This window comes from Podarcis melisellensis (assembly GCF_964234715.1).
Source record: "Podarcis melisellensis genome assembly, chromosome: 16".
NCBI classification, from domain to species: Eukaryota; Metazoa; Chordata; class Lepidosauria; order Squamata; family Lacertidae; genus Podarcis; species Podarcis melisellensis.
The window spans coordinates 24367621-24383735 of NC_138533.1; the positions used below are offsets into that span (position 1 = coordinate 24367621).

Consider the following 16115-nt stretch of genomic DNA (forward strand, 5'->3'; position numbering starts at 1 on the left):
ATTCTATCATTTTTGAGATTGCATCCCAGTACAGCCTTCGCCACTCTTTTGTTGACTATGAGGGCCACTCCATTTCTTTTACGGGTTTCTTGCCCACAGTAGTAGATATGATGGTCATCCGAACTGAATTCACCCATTCCCGTCCATTTTAGTTCACTGATGCCCAGGATGTCAATACTTATTCTTGCCATCTCATTTTTGACCACCTCCAACTTACCCAGGTTCATGGTTCTTACATTCCAGGTTCCTATGCAATATTTTTCTTTACAGCATTGGACTTTCCTTTCGCTTCCAGGCATATCCGCAACTGAGCGTCCTTTCGGCTTTGGCCCAGCCGCTTCATCAGCTCTGGATCTACTTGTACTTGCCCTCCGCTCTTCCCCAGTAGCATGTTGGACGCCTTCCGACCTGAGGGGCTCATCTTCCAGCGTCATAACTTTTATATGCCTGTTGTCTTTGTCCATGGAGTTTTCTTGGCAGGGATACTGGAGTGGCTTGCCGGTTCCTCCTCCAGGTGGATCACGTTTGGTCAAAACTCTCCACTATGACCTGTTCATCTTGGGTGCCCTGCTCGGCATAGTTCATAGCTTCTCTGAGTTCTTCAAGCCCCTTCGCCACGGCAAGGCAGTGATCCATGAAGGGGACTGGCCCTATAGGTTTCATTAATTTCAGCGGGGTGTTTTCTCTAATCCACGGGTAGGCAAACTAAGGCCCGGGGGCCAGATCCGGCCCAATCACCTTCTAAATCTGCAGCATGTTTTTACATGAGTAGAATGTGTGCTTTTATTTAAAATGCATCTCTGGGTTATTTGTGGGGCATAGGAATTCGTTCATTCCCCCCCCCCCAAAATATGTAGTCCGGCCCCCCACAAGGTCTGAGGGACAGTGGACTGAAAAAGTTTGCTGACCCCTTATCTAATCAGAGGTTTTCAACCATTTTGGGTCCACATCCCCCTGGACCAATTGCATTCTTTCTGCGGCACCCCTGTGGGGCTCAGGAGCCCAGTTGTGTCACCCCTTGCCTGCAGAGCTGGCAGCCCCTCACCCTTTTTCAAACACCCTCCCTTGTGTGTTCCCTCTTCCTCCTCTCCCCTCTCCTTGGGAATCCTCTGGGCAGCTTCAGCTGCCGCCCCTGGTCTCTGAGCTTCCTCCCCTTCCCCAAAGCGGGGTGCCTCCTCACACTGCCCCATGGGGGCCTGAGAAGCACCCCATGGTCAGGCCCAGAGGCACCATTCACCTGGGGAGCTTGTAGACAAGGCTGCTGTAACAAACAGCTGTGCAAGCCTTTGGGAGGCAGATAAACAAGAAGGAAAGAGGGACTGAGGCCAGTGTGGCCTGCGGCACCCCTGACCAACATTCAAGGCACCCCAGGGTGCCACAGGACACTGGTTGAAAACTGATATAGAAAAAATAGGGGTGGTTGGCTTTTGCTGCCCAACTCCCCAAGGGACTGAGTCCCCTAAGTCCATGATCCGTCAGAGATGAATGGATAGAGGCAGGAGGCAGTGAAAGCAAGGCAGATCTTTATTTTTCTGTTGCAACAGAGCTTCCTCCCCTCCTGGCAAGGAGGCAAGAGAGACCCAGAGCCCAGAAGAAACATCTCTTTTAAGCGTTTGCATTTTGGCGTGGAGAAGAAGGACATCCTCTCTACAGCCTGAAATTACATCTCACATAAAGTGGGGTTGCTGTGGCTCAGGCAGGCCAAGGTGTGCTATAGCACGTTTTACATAGTTCCAAACACAGTTTACACAAAACATCAGCATTTGATAAGACAATCAGGATGCCAGCAGACATCCCTCAATGCAGAGCATCTGGGCAAACAATGACAATACAAAGGAGGTTCATAGATATAGGAGAGGAATCCCTTCAGGAACTTCGCCTGATTGCTAGCTGCCTACCTGTTCTCAGGCAAGGAGGACTAAGGAGACAGAGGAAATATTTAGAGTCTTTAAGAGAGCCAAGATGGTTTTTGGATTGCTCTCCTGTGCTATTTTAGACATGTGGCTTTTATACTTATGTATGTGTCTTTACCTTGTGTAATTATCAACGTTTATTCTATACTGTCGTACCTCAGCTCCCGAACGCCTTGGGAGTCAGTCAAAAACCCGGAAGTGAGTGTTCTTCCGAAAGAACATTCGAAAACCGACGGGACTTCCACGACTTCCAATTGGCTGCAGGAGCTTCCTGCAGCCAATCGGAAGCTGCGCTTTGGAAGTCGAACGTTTTGGAAGTCGAACAGACCTCTGGAATGGATTCTGTTAGGCTTCCGAGGTACAGTGGTACCTCTAGATGTGAACGGGATCCGTTCTGGAGCCGTGTTCGCATCTAGAAGCAAACATAACCCGTGTCCGTGCGTCTGCACATGCGCAGGTCATGTTTCGACACTTCTGCATGTGCGTTATGTCATTTTGAGCGTCTGCGCATGCGCAAGCGGCGAAACCCGGAAGTAATGCTCTCCGTTACTTCTGGGTTGCCGCGGAGCGCAACTTGAACACGCTCATCCCGAAGCACATTCAACCCGAGGTATGACTGTACAACTTTATTTGAGACCTTAGAATTCCTATAATAAAACTGAGTAAAACTTAGTTCGAAATCGCTCACAGCTCACTAATCTCTCTCTCCTGCTGTTGTCCAGGAGAGCTAAGTGGAACCTCCAGGGTGAGGGCAGTGTACCAGAGTCTGGGAACGTACCATTCTCAAAAGGAGGGGTGGCTGGCTCCCTCCCCCTGCGCCCTATCCTTCTGGAGCTCCTTCCTGTGTGGGATGCAAATCTTGTTCCCAGGATGCTCAGCTACCTCCAGCCTCTGTGAGTCCGAGTCCAGGAATGCCTGCTTGTAGTGGGAGAAGGAAGTGGGTGGGAATCCCTTTGGAATTCCAGCCTGGCTAATTTGAGTTGGTGAATTAAGCACCACTCACCACTCACTGAGGCCTGGCTTTGTTTAGCAAAAGGGCAGTGGTGGCAAATGGTCACAGTCTTGTACCTGGATCACACCAATACACACTCTCCAGCTGTAACTGCCCATCTTTGGACTCCCCTTCTCCTTCATTTTGGGGGTGCATGATTTACTACCCGCTCCATCCCCCCTCACAAAAAGGAAGCTGCAAAACTTGAAAAAAATATATAAGGGAATTCTTTTCAAAGTCCCATAAGAACGGAGTTTTTTTGAAAAGAGGGCAGTGTGGGGAGAGAAACTCAATTGTGCTTCCTTTTCTTTTACGAGGTTCTCCCAGAACTGGTACAAAGGGCAAAAAATGATTTGTGAATGCTTAAAAACAAAAGGAAACTTAAAGGCAGTTGTGAAATTAAACTCAGAGCTTGAATGCAGTAAAAGTCTGGGGGAAAAGTTTTCCCCACTCACTTTTTACGTACAGTGGTACCTCGGGTTACATACGCTTCAGGTTACATACGCTTCAGGTTATAAACTCCGCTAACCCAGAAATAGTGCGTCAGGTTAAGAACTTTGCTTCAGGATGAGAACAGAAATCGTGCTCTGACAGTGCGGCAGCAGCAGCAGGAGGCCCCATTAGCTAAAGTGGTACCTCAGGTTAAGAACAGTTTCACGTTAAGTACGGACCTCCGGAACGAATTAAGTACTTCACCTGAGGTACCACTGTACTTCTTATTCCAGTATGAAATTGTGTTTGCCTTTTAGGGTTGATGGGATATATATAAAAAAATGTTGACTCTGTGCATACCACATGTTTAAAGCACATGGCTTTTTCCCTATGAAAAACAATCTTGGGAACTGTAGTTCACCCTGTCACGGCACCCTAGTTTCTGGCACCCTTCATAAACTAAGTTCTCAGGATTTATTTATTTTTTGTAGGGGAGTCCACAAATCCCACTGCAGGGCAAATGGAGGGCAGGTGGTGGTTTTAGCTGTGGTGTAGGAAGAGGGTTATATCTGGCGGGAGTTGTCTAATAGATACACAGCTAGAGAGGTCTGGTTTGAAGCTTGCTCTGGCTTGGCCTACCTTCCAGGGCTGTTAGGAGAATAAAAGGGGACCACCCCATGCTCCTTGGAGGAAGAGCAACATACAGATTTCATTTTTGAAAAACTACTACATTATAAGGTCTAGCGAGGTTAAAGGTAAAGGGACCCCTGGCCATTAGGTCCAGTCGTGACTGACTCTGGGGCTGCGGCGCTCATCTCGCTTTACTGGCCGAGGGAGCCGGCATACAGCTTCCGGGTCATGTGGCCAGCAGGACTAAGCCGCTTCTGGGGAACCAGAGGAGCGTATGGAAACACTGCTTACCTTCCCGCCAGAGTGGTACCTATTTATCTACTTGCACTTTGACGTGCTTTTGAACTGCTAGGTTGGCAGGAGCAGGGACCGAGCAATGGGAGCTTAAGCCGCCGCAGGGATTCAAACTGCCGACCTTCTGATCAGCAAGTCCTACTGAGCAATGGGAGCTCACGCCTTCGCAGGGATTTGAACGGCCGACCTTCTGATCGGCAAGTCCTAGGCTCAGCGGTTTAACCCACAGCGCCACCCGCATCCCATCTATGTGTCTGCAGAAACCTGAGCCTGGGTTACACCTATCCATATCAGCCTGTAGGTGTAGGCCGCTGGTGTTAATACTGTCACCAGAAAATAGGCAGTGCCTTTTTTCAGTGACCTAACTCCCCATCTAAAAGGACTAAAAGTGTCCCCCAAGTTTATCGGTCTGTGACGAATGAGCGCAGGCAGTGAAAGCAAGGCTGATCTTTATTAAGAGTTCTGGTAACAATACACCCAGACAACAGAAAATTAAGAAATGCGCATCTGGGTGAAAGGAAGGTCCCTTGTCTGAAAGCATCGAAGGCTCCTTGTGTTGGCTGCTCCGACATCTGGATTTTGCTTCTCAAGGCACTCCTCCCTGTTGCTCTCCCTGCCTGGTCTGGGAAAACAGCGGCGTCTTGGCCCTGCAGAGTCCTGCTTGCCTCCAGCTGCCTCTCCACCTAGCTAACTCCCTGCTTTAAATTGAGGCCCTGTTTTTCTAGGCCGGCCGCTCGTAACCGTTAATTTCCTGCCCGGCGGGGGAGCGTGAGCTGGGGCCGCAGCATGTCCTGTTCTTCCCAGGGTGCAGGGCAGCCCAGGACGCCGAATTCTCCCTGCGCGCTCCTCTTGGAATCCGCTCTGCGGCTCCCAGCAACCTCTGGCCGCAGAGCGGGGCTGGCCTGTTAGCAGGGCCCGGAGGGCTGCTTCTGGCCTCCGCCCTCCCTGGGCTGCTTACGTGGCCTTGGGGTCTCTCTCTCTCTCTCATTGTGTGTGCACATTTGCCGACTGCCCTTCCTACCCCCCCCCCCAAGTTGCAATCGCTTCTCCCCACCCCTCAAAACCAAAACCTTTCCAAGCATTTCACACCCGTCTGCCTCGGACCCCTGGAAGCCAGGCAAGTCCAAAGTTTCTACTTGTTTCGTTGGTCTGGTGGGTAGGGGTGACGGTTGTGCAGCCTTCAAGCGCTTGCGAAAGGTCTCAGGTAGGACTGGGAGAGCCTCCCTGCTGGAAATCCAGCAGAGCTGCTGCCAGTCAGTGTAGGCAGTACTGAGCTAGATGGGACAGTGGTCTGATTTGCTATAAGGCGCCTTCCAGTGTTCTCACTTGGGAAAGGGATGTAGCTCAGTGGTAGAGAGCATCTGCCTGGTATGCAGGGGATCTCCAAGTCGCCCTTGCTTCATAAAGCGCTGGAGAGCTGCTGCCGGCCAGTGCAGTCTGGCTTTGTAAAAGGCAGCTTTCTACCTTCCTAGGAAGGCTTTCCCCCCTGGAGTGTAGGAGGAGGGCAGCCGAGGCAAAGAACCACACACACTTGCGCTGGCTGGGAGAGTAGACCTGGCAGGGGCCGTGGTAGCGCCAACCAGCCCCTTCTCTCAATCCTCTTGTGGGTCTGCTCTCTCTTCAGAGGTAGACTGCTGCTGGACCTGCAGGTTCTGCTGCCTAATAGTGGCTAAATGGTCCCTTCTCCATGCATTTGGTCTAATAGCCTTTTAAAGCCGGTGACCTTCGCTCAGCACATCTTGTGACTGCAAATCCTGTAAATTAATGATGCATTGGGCAAAGATTCCTCCCCCCCCTTGCTCGTGTATATAGCGGACTGATTGGGTGGCAAATCATGAGGGGTATGCCCCCCTCTTTTCAGAGTGGGCTGGAGAGACTTGGAGCAGGGAGCTCAACTCTTGGCTATTTTAAGGAGGCATCAAAGCTGTGCGGAGAGTTCTGAAGTGGGTCTGGTGTGCCCTGGCTCTTTCCAGCTGCTGCTGCAGCAGCTGTTTGTGACCTCTTGCCTTCAGCATCCAAGGGGAAATGCCGCGGTGGTGTCCCTCCCTTGTTGCTTGGCTTGGCACTGTCCTGCTCGGTCTAACTGTAGCTGTGCCAGTGGCCAGCCATGCGAGGGAGAATAGGGTGGTGAGAGAAAGAGAGCCCTAGTGGGTGATGGACAGATGTTTCCGCCATTGATTGCCCCACATGCCACATGAGCAGGAACTGTTTTCCAGGCTAGGTGGGCAAAATGGGTCCCCAGTTCTTTCTGCACGAACAGGAAGACCCCAGCGCACGTCTTACAACACGCTGTTGCCTTGGTCTTCTGCCTCCCCACACTGCCCTCCACAAAAGAGCACTTCTGTGTCAGTTGTTTTAAGTTTTTAAAAAACTTACTGTATTTTTCAAATTTTTCAATTTTTTTTGTTTATGCTTTTCAGGTTTATACATTTCACTAATTTTACAATCACTTTAACATTTCGAAACTTGACTTCCTTCCCCCTCTTTCTGTGGTTCCTTAAATTCATTTTTAATATCTTCTGCCTATCCAACTTTACTTAATCTGCTCACTTATTCCATCTACTTTAAATATATACTCTTATGAAACTGCAGGTTATTACAATAATCCCACCAGTGTTATTATCTGTATACAATTTATCTATCAAATATTCAATAAACCATTTCCATTCTTTTATTTAATAAAGTTTGTTATTAAAAGAGATAACTTCACAAAAGCACATGGTTAAAACTTTGAAACTCCCTGCCATAGGGACCTAAAGGTAAAGGGACCCCTGACCATTAGGTCCAGTCGTGGCCAACTCTGGGGTTGTGGCGCTCATCTCGCTTTATTGGCTGAGGGAGCCGGCGTACAGCTTCCGGGTCATGTGGCCAGCATGACTAAGCCACTTCTGGTGAACCAGAGCAGTGCATGGAAACACCGTTTATCTTCCCGCTGGAGTGGTACCTATTTATCTACTTGCACTTTTGAAGTGCTTTTGAACTGCTAGGTTGGCAGGAGCCATAGGGACCTAGATTGCTTTAAAAGAGGATTAAATAAATTCATGGAGAAGAGGCCTATCGAGCTGGTTATGCTCTGCCTCCACAGTCAGAGGCAGCAATGCTTCTGAATCTGTGGACCATAAGTTACCATGTCTGTGAAGAACACTTACAGCTGGAATTCAGATTGTTGTACTATGGTTGACCTCTGGGACTCCCTGCCACAAGAAGCAGTGATGACCGCTAATTTTGGATGGCTTTCGAGGAAGACTAGACAAATTCATGGAGGAGAGGGAGGGCTACTGATGGCTACTAGCCATGATGGCTCTGCTCTGCTTCCACGGTCAGAGGCAGCGATGCTACTGAATCCATCCCAGTTGCTGGAAACCACAGGAGGGGAGAATTGCTCTTGTGCTCAGGTCCAGCTTGCAAGTTTTCCATTCAGGCACCTGGCTGGCCACTGTGAGAACAGGATGCTGGCCTAGATGGGCCATTGACCTGACTGAGCAAGCTCTCCTTCCATTCTTGTGTCTGCAATATGGGAATCGCAATGCTGAACTACCTTACATGCTGCCTGGGGCTGATGGGAGTTGTAGTCCAAAACAGCTGGAGGGCAACAGGTTGGGGAAGATTATTCTGATTGCAGTGCCAACTCTCCTCTTACCCGTAAAGGACCCCTGGATGGTTAAGTCCAGTCAAAGGCAACTATGGGGTTGCAGTGTTCACCCTGCTTTTAGGACGAGGAAGCCGGCGTTTGTCCACAGACAATTTTCTGGGTCATGTGGCCAGCATGGGATGCTGTGATGGAAACCAGAGCTCATGGAAACACTGTTTACCTTCCCGCTGGAGCGGTACCTACTTATCTACTTGCACTGGTGTGCTTTCAAACCACTAGGTTGGCAGGAGCTGGGACAGAGCAACGGGAGCTCACCCTGCCGCGGGGATTCAAACCGCTGACCTTCTGATCGGCAAGCCCAAGAGGCTCAGTGGTTTAGACCACAGCGCCACCCGCGTCCCCTCTTATCTGTGTGCTTGTGTGTCTGTGAAAGAGAGCGAGAGCGCTGTTGTCAGCTGTGACGGTGAGTTGTGTATGTGTGTTGGCAATCCCTGCAGATGCTGCAGGAAATGTCTTCGCTGTTCCCCATTGCTGCCTTTCCTCCATATTCCGTCTCTGAATCCAGTCGCTCCGGAGAGCAACCTCTGCAGCACCCTTCCTGACTCAGACAAAAGGGGTCAGGAAATGCAGCTGTGACGAGGCTGAATGCTGGGAAGCATGACCCCTTACTCCACCCCACATCCAGGAAATGAGATGGGGCCTGACTGCTGTACAGGGCTGGGCTGGGGGTAGAGAGATTGAGAGAGGGAGGATCGTGGACACGCCCAGCAGGAAGCGGGACTCCTGCAGTGGTGGCTTGGCTTTGATCAGGGGATGTCTCTCCCTCCAGATGTTCTCGGACCACACTTTTCCATCATCCCTGGCTACAGACTACGCTGGCTGGGGGTGATGGGAATTGCAGTCCAGAGATTTACCCACGAGGAAAAGGTGTGCAGCCATGACAGTTTAAATGAGAACCCAGGGTGGTGTAGCGGTTAGAGTGTTGTACAGTGGTGCCTTGGTTCTCAAACGCCTTGATACTCAAACAACTTGGAACCCAAACACTGCAAAACCGGAAGTAAGTGTTCCGGTTTGCGAACTTTTTCGGAAGCCGAACGTGCTCCATTCTGAGTGCCACACTTCCCTCTATGCTGAGGTCTGTCTTTGCTATTTATTTTGCGTTTTTGTTTTTGCGGCTTTTTTGTTTTGTTTTTGTGATTGTGTGGAACCCAGTTCAGCTACTGATTGATTGTGTGTCTGCAGTACATGGTTTATTGCTTTCATTTTATGGATCAATGGTCTTGTTAGATAGTAAAATTCATGTTAAATTGCTGTTTTAGGGGTTGTTTTTAAAAGTCTGGAACGGATTAATCTGTTTTGCAATACTTTCTATGGGAAAGCGCGCCTTGGTTTTGGAACACTCTGGTGTTGGAGGGGACTTCCAGAATGGATTAAGTTTGAGAACCAAGGTACCACTGTACTGGGACCTGGGAGAGGCTTGGGTTCAAATCCTCACTTGGCCTTGTGACGTTCACTGGGTGACCTTGGGCCCATTGCTGCTCCTCAGTCTAAATCTACCTCACAGGGTTGTTGTGTGGGCTAAATGAAGAGGGACAGAACCATGCATGTTACCTTGCTTCTTGGGCGGAAAAAAGGTTCATGCAAAAAACAAAAAGAATTTAAAAAGCGGCACCATAGCGCTTTAAAAGTATGGTGCAAATGCAGCCCTTGCTCTTTTTTAATGTCTGATTTTTATTGGTAATTTTAATGCTGCAATTCCTGGAGCGGCTTGACAATCCATCCCCAGGGAACCATGGAAACCGTAGTTCTGTGAGGGAGGGAATAAGGACCTCCTACAAGAACTCCTCGCAAACTGTATTTCCCAGGAGCCTTTGCAGGAAGCCGTGGCTGTTCAAACTGGCACGATACTGCTTTAAGGGTGCACTGCAGATGGGTGTCTGGTGCCACAAATCTGCTTGAAAATAGATAGATAAACTTTATTTGCATTAGCCCAGTGTTTTTCAACCTTTTTTGGGCAAAGGCACACTTGTTTCATGAAAAAAATCACGAGGCACACCACCATTAGAAAATGTTAAAAAATTTAACTCTGTGCCTATATTGACTATATATAAAGTAATTCTCTTGAATAGGAATCAAATAAACACAAAGAAAGTATTTTATAATTACTTTATTATGAAATAGTAAGTAAACAGAAATATGAAAAATTATAAAATACTTTCTTTTTAAATCTTTCGAATTTTTCAATTTTCCCCACGGCACACCAGGCAACATCTCGCGGCACACTAGTGTGCCGCGGAACAGTGGTTGAAAAACACTGCATTAGCCAACGGCCGTAGCAACATAAAACAAACCGTATATACAATTAAAAAGATGACAATGGGTAAAAAGGACAATCAAATGACCAAGATTATTGTTCAGATAGTGGCCCTTAATCTCATTGCACCCTCGATAAACTTAGCAACCTTTGCTGTTGTCTGATCATTTTGATCTGATAAAAGAAAGTGTGGCCGCAGATGGGCTGCCTGGGATGGTAAGTCAGAGTGGGGTAATGATCCCATTCCTCAGATGGGGACAGGACAGGAGAACATGAGCCACTGTTTCCTGATTGCCATCTCCACAGGGGCAGAGTCGTTTCTCGGTTGGAATCTTTTGGTATCTGCCCTCAAGTACGGCAGAGGGCATCACACAAATCGGCTTTTTTTTATTTGTTAAAGTGACCGTGACAATCCTTGCCCGCTGCTCGGAACCGGAGGATAGGAGAGGTTATCCCTGCCTCTTGACCTCCTCAAGTGTTGTGTGGGGTTTGTGGTTCCCAATTTGAGACCACCACCTCTAGGGATTTTCCCGTGTGTGTGTGTGTGTGTCCAGCGATGCCATTCTTTGGGTGGAGGTCTCCTGGGCACCGTCCGAGGCTTAGTGGCAGTCGCGTGCGTGAGTCATTGGGCTCCGTGCCGGGAGAGTGGGTGGCTACAGGGACACTGGTCCCCTGTGTCAGCCGGGACACTGCCTCCATTGTGTGCGGCGTCGCCTGGAATCTCAAGGGTTTTGAGCCGAGGTGGGCCAGAGTGGGGTGGGTGGAGCCGGTCTCTACGATGCCCTTTATCCGTCCCGGAGTGACCATTTGCCATTTACGCTGCTGCCACCCCTCCCTCCCTACACAGCTGGAAGCCACGCTGGACCTGACCGAGCGGCGCCAGATCCGCTCCGCCATCCGGGAGCTGCGGCGGCAGGAACTGGAGCGAGATGAGGAGGCGCTGGCATCCAAGCGCTTCCGGACGGAGCGCTGTGCAGAACGGCAAGAGAACAAGGAGAACGTGCTGAGGTGGGTCCTGGGAACCCCTTTCTTTCCCCCTCTAATCTGCTTGCTTAGCCTCTCCCCCCACTACGTCTAAATAATTGCAGAATCAGTTGCGGAATTTCTAGGGTTGCGGAATTTCTAGGGTTGCGGAATCTCTAGGGTTGCAGGTGGCTTTGCTGATGTGCATTGTTGCCCTCTACGCACATATCATGCGAATCGGGGAAGACTCCCTTCCTGAAACCCTGGAGAGCTGCTGCCAGCCAGTGTAGGTCGTATTGCGCTAGATGGACCAATGGTCTGACTCGGGATAGTGAAGGGCTGTAGCTCAGAGGCAGAGCATCTGCTTTGCATGCAGAAAGAAGGTCGCTGGTTCGATTCCTGGCGTCTCCAGGTAGGGATGGGAAAGAAAGATCTCCATCTGAAATCCCAGACAGTCTCTGCCGGTCAATGTAGGCAGTGCTGAACTAGATGGACCCCACTGATCTGATTCAGTATAAAGCGACTTTCTAGGAAGGTTTCTGTCCCTGATATGCTGGAGGGGGTCAGGGAAGATGCCTCCCTGCCAGCTTGCTGGCCAATGGTCTCACAGATCTTAGCCATCACCCCCCACCTGAAGATGTGTCCCTTGTTCCCTACAGATCACTGCGGCTGGAGGAAGAGCAGAAGCAGCAGCAGAAAACTCTGGACATCCTATCCGGGAAGTTGGAAACCATCCAGGATGTGGAGGAACTGACTGCTTTGGTGAGTGGCTTGGGGACCTTCTCTTTTGAACGTGCCTGCCTTGGCTTTTGAAGCAGAGGGGATAAAGAGACCGAACAAAGAGCCAAAGTCCCGCGTTCGAATCCTGTCCCTTGCTGTTGGGCAAGCCCCATCCTCTCTCAGTATAAGCTGTCTCAGTTTGCAATATACTCGGTACTTGTTTACTTCCGAGATTACCCCCACTTGACCGCTTCGATCTGCACTTGTAAGAAATGGGTTCTTTTAGTGCGGGAACTCTCTGGGAAACGCTCTGAGTTTTCAGAAGCGTGATGTCAATATGAACTTCACGATTGCAAAGTGGCAGGCTGCTGGCTTCCTTCCTGCAGCTTTTTACTTGGTTCTCAGCTGGCTGGGAGTTCTGGATCCGACATTCTCCATGCTCTGGGGAGATAACTGCCCTGTTTGTCTCTTTCCCGGCCGCTGCTAAGTGCCTTGGGAAGGAAAGAGTGCCATTTAGTGGCCAGCTCATGTAACTGTCCCTGTATTTCAGGGATTTTGTGGGGGGGGGCACTTTTCCTCCAGAGGGCCGCATCCTCTCCTGGACAACCTTCTGAGGGCCACTTGCTGGTGGCGGGTAGGGCAATGAATGGAACAATAAATGTGCACTTTGCCTTAGGCCACTAGGCTGGTTTCTGCAGACACTCCCCTGCCTCTTTCTGTCCTCCAGCCACACAAGTAAGAGTCCCAGGACACATCTTGTTCCCCATTGTCAGAAATCAATCTTCAGTGAGGCAGCACCTATGGAACTCCCTGCCTCTTGATATCAGGCAGGCGACTTCACTATACTCTTTTCAGAGCCCGCTAAAAACATTTTTTTAAATAGAGAAGGCCACCCAGATGCTTAGAACATTGATGCAAGTCTTAATCTGCTTATATTCTATTGTTATTTTACCTGTGAATTTTTCTGAATGATAATTTTATTGTTTTACCATTGTGGTAAACCAACCCCGCCCCCTTTTTTTGCAATCAAGCTGCTCAAAAGTATCCAGGGAAGGTGGGAAGCAAGGCTGGAGAGGGGTGTGGCCCAATGAGAGGGGGTGTGGCTTTCAAAGATGTGTGTCCTTGGGAAAGCACCCAGGGCTAGATAGAGATGCCTGGGGGGCATGTTTGGTCTCTGCACCCTACCCCTTCAGTACTGCATTTTAGGGTGTCTGGCTGTGCTTTGCAGCCAACAGGTCCCTCCTTTGCAGCAGGGTCTTTTCAGTGTTGGCCCCTCCGTTTCACCATGTGGAGATCACCCATGTTTCTCCTCATTAAAAAAAATGAATAAAAATGACACACTAGTCTAAACAGCGGGTATTCTTGTGCACGTCAGGGCTCACAGCATTAATTCTGCCTGTGCCCAGTTGGCCCAGAGCTGGCCTTGACTTGGGGAGAACGAGGCAGGCCTGAAGCCGGCCTGTAAAAGTGGCTGACTTTTTCTTTTCTCCCATCAGATGCGGGCGGCCAGCGAATACGAGGAACGGAAACTGATCCGTGCCGCCATTCGCAAACTGCGTGCTGAAGAAATTGAAGGTACGATGGGCTCTGACTTAAGGGGAGGAAGAGAGACCTGAAACCCCCCAGGGTGTTTGTGTGTGTCTTCCAGGAATTGTGACGGCCGGAAAGGAGGGGGCTGGTGAAAGTGCGGAAGGAGCAGCCGAGAGACCATTTTGCTTATTTGTATTTGTTGCTTATTATATACAGTGGTACCTCGGGTTAAGTACTTCATTTGTTCTGGAGGTCCGTTCTTAACCTGAAACTGTTCTTAACCTGAAGCACCACTTTAACTAATGGGGCCTCCTGCTGCCGCTGCGCCGCCAGAGCACAATTTCTTTTCTCATCCTGAAGCAAAGTTCTTAACCTGAAGCACTATTTCTGGGCTAGTGGAGTCTGTAACCTGAAGCGTATGTAACCTGAAGCGTATGTAACCTGAGGTATCACTGCATATTTTTAGGACCTAGCGTATTATTGTGGCTCCTTAACAAACTTGTTTTAAATACAGTGGCACCTCGGGTTACAGACGCTTCAGGTCACAAACTCCGCTACCCCAGAGATAGTACCTTGGGTTAAGAACTTTGCTTCAGGATGAGAACAGAAATTGCAAAGATCCACCCAGCGTCCGTCCCCCCCCCGTTGCCCAGTCCCAGGCCTCAGCCTCTCGCTGGTTCGGTCGCCCCTGAACTTGCAGCACAGAGCCGCCCACCGCAGAAGAGCCTTTCACAGCACTCTGACCAATGGGCGAGCTGTCCCCGGACTCAACTCTCGGGCCCGGGCACTCGGCCTGGCGCCCCTGAGAGCTCGGCGCCTGGGTGCCCCTCACCCCTAGTGCCTATGGGACAGCCCTGTAAAGGGACCCCTGACCATTAGGTCTAGTTGTGATCCACTCTGAAGTTGCGGCGCTCATCTCGCTTTATTGGCCTGGGGAGCCGGCGTACAGCTTCCGGGTCATGTGGCCAGCATGACTAAGCCGTTTCTGGCGAACCAGAGCAGCGCACGGAAACGCCGTTTACCTTCCCGCTAGAGCGGTACCTATTTATCTACTTGCACTTTGACGTGCTTTTGAACTGCTAGGTTGGCAGGAGCAGGGACCGAGCAATGGGAGCTCACCCCGTCGCAGGGATTCGAACCGCCGACCTTCTGATCGGCAAGCCCTAGGCTCTGTGGTTTAACCCACAGTGCCACCCGCTTCCCAAGACAGCTTTAAAAGAGGATCAGATAAATTTGAGGTGGTGGAGGTTTTCAGTGCCTACTAGCCATGATGCCTACGCTCTGCCTCCATGATTGGAAGTGGCAAGGCTTCTGAATTCTGGTTGCCGGAATGGCTCTTTGGGGAGAGTCCTGCTTGTGGGTTTTCCAGGTGAGGCATCTAGTTGGATGCTGGACTAGATAGGCCATTGGCCGGTGCCATGCTGGTGGTGGGTGGCCCTGGGCCCCACCCACCTGTCAACCATGCAGAAAAGCATGCCGCCCAACCAATTGGCAGTGAGGACAGCTGCGGGGCATGCTGATTGGTGCATTCCTCGGCCGCCGCCTTTCAGTTGTGTGGCAGTGGGCGGAAAGATGGTGGGAACAGCTGAAGAGCGTGCGGGTCTGTGGCAGGAAAGAGGATCCACTGGCCGGAGGAGAGGCAGCATGGGGGCCTTGCAGAAATCAGTTGAGGGCCGCATGCGATGAGTTGCAAATATGTGCTGGGAAGCAAACCTCCAGAGGTGAAACCTGCTTTATTTATTCTCTTCTTCTCTCAAGCTGCAGCTTTGGCGGGGAAAGCTTACTACAACCGGCGGGAGACGGATGAGGCCCTGGGGGTCAAAGGAAGGGAAGGAAACACAGCAGACGGGGGCATCTCTGAGGTGAGCGGAAGTCATGTGCAAGTAGAAGGTCACAAACGTACAAATCAGCTCTTCTTTCTGCCTCTCCTCCAACCTCCCAACCTCCACCCATTCCATTCCTCACACACTTCACCTTGTAATGAATTCTTTCACTGATTGGCCGAAACGTCGTTGAGTCCAAGTACGCAATGTGAAATAGTGCGCATTTGGAGTTTGTGAAATTTAAAGAAAAAGGAATGTGGCACAGAAAAAACCAGGGCCCCTTCAATTTAAAAATATTTCTTATGAGGCAATAATCCATATTTTTATTTATGGACATATTTTAAAGCCGATTTTGTGCCCCCCCCCCTGCACCCCTGGCGGGAGCCTTCCTTACCACCCCCTAGCTATGTCCCAACCGGGAAGCTGCCTTAGATGTAGTCAGACCCCCTGATCCATCCATCTCAATATTGCCTACACTGACTGGCAGCAGCAGCGGATCTCCTGGATTCTAGGCATGGATTTTCTGCCTGCCCCACCTAGAGATGCCATTGGTGACCGAACCTGTGTCGGGCCACCTGAGCTGTGGCTGTCCAGGTGTTGTTGCACAGCTAATGGGGTCAGGGACGGTGGGAGTTTTAGCTTGGAGGGCCACAGATTCCTCGCCTCTCTCCTAGGAGGTCTGGGGTGAGCCAAGGGGTGTTCCTCTTGGAAGGGCCGTTGGTTGCTGCCGTTTCTGTCCTTGTTCAGTTTGGCAGGACTCTGGGCTCAGCCGCGAGCATCGCGCACTGCAGGGTTTGCGGGAAATGCAGCGTTGCAGGTTTAAGCTTTTCAAGCAGTGGTGTGCGTTGTCCACTAGATGGCAGTTTTCTCCCAGGGAAAAAAAGAGAGGAAGATTTTGGTCTAGCCGTGGTCC

The 16115-nt window shown here is 50.4% G+C and overlaps 1 protein-coding gene across 7 annotated transcripts in view; it reads left to right on the plus strand.

The window, feature by feature from the left end:
* The window catches only part of SMTN (smoothelin), an 83721-nt gene that overhangs the window by 17867 nt on the left and 49739 nt on the right, over positions 1 to 16115 (plus strand). For 6 of the 7 annotated variants that reach the window (XM_081892275.1, XM_081892276.1, XM_081892270.1 and 3 more), the window contains exons 3-6: positions 11014 to 11174; positions 11789 to 11891; positions 13346 to 13424; positions 15138 to 15241. In XM_081892275.1, coding sequence (XP_081748401.1) covers positions 11014 to 11174; positions 11789 to 11891; positions 13346 to 13424; positions 15138 to 15241 — 447 coding nt within the window. The remainder of the gene's footprint in view (positions 1 to 11013; positions 11175 to 11788; positions 11892 to 13345; positions 13425 to 15137; positions 15242 to 16115) is intronic. The other variant, XM_081892273.1, reaches the window with a different exon arrangement.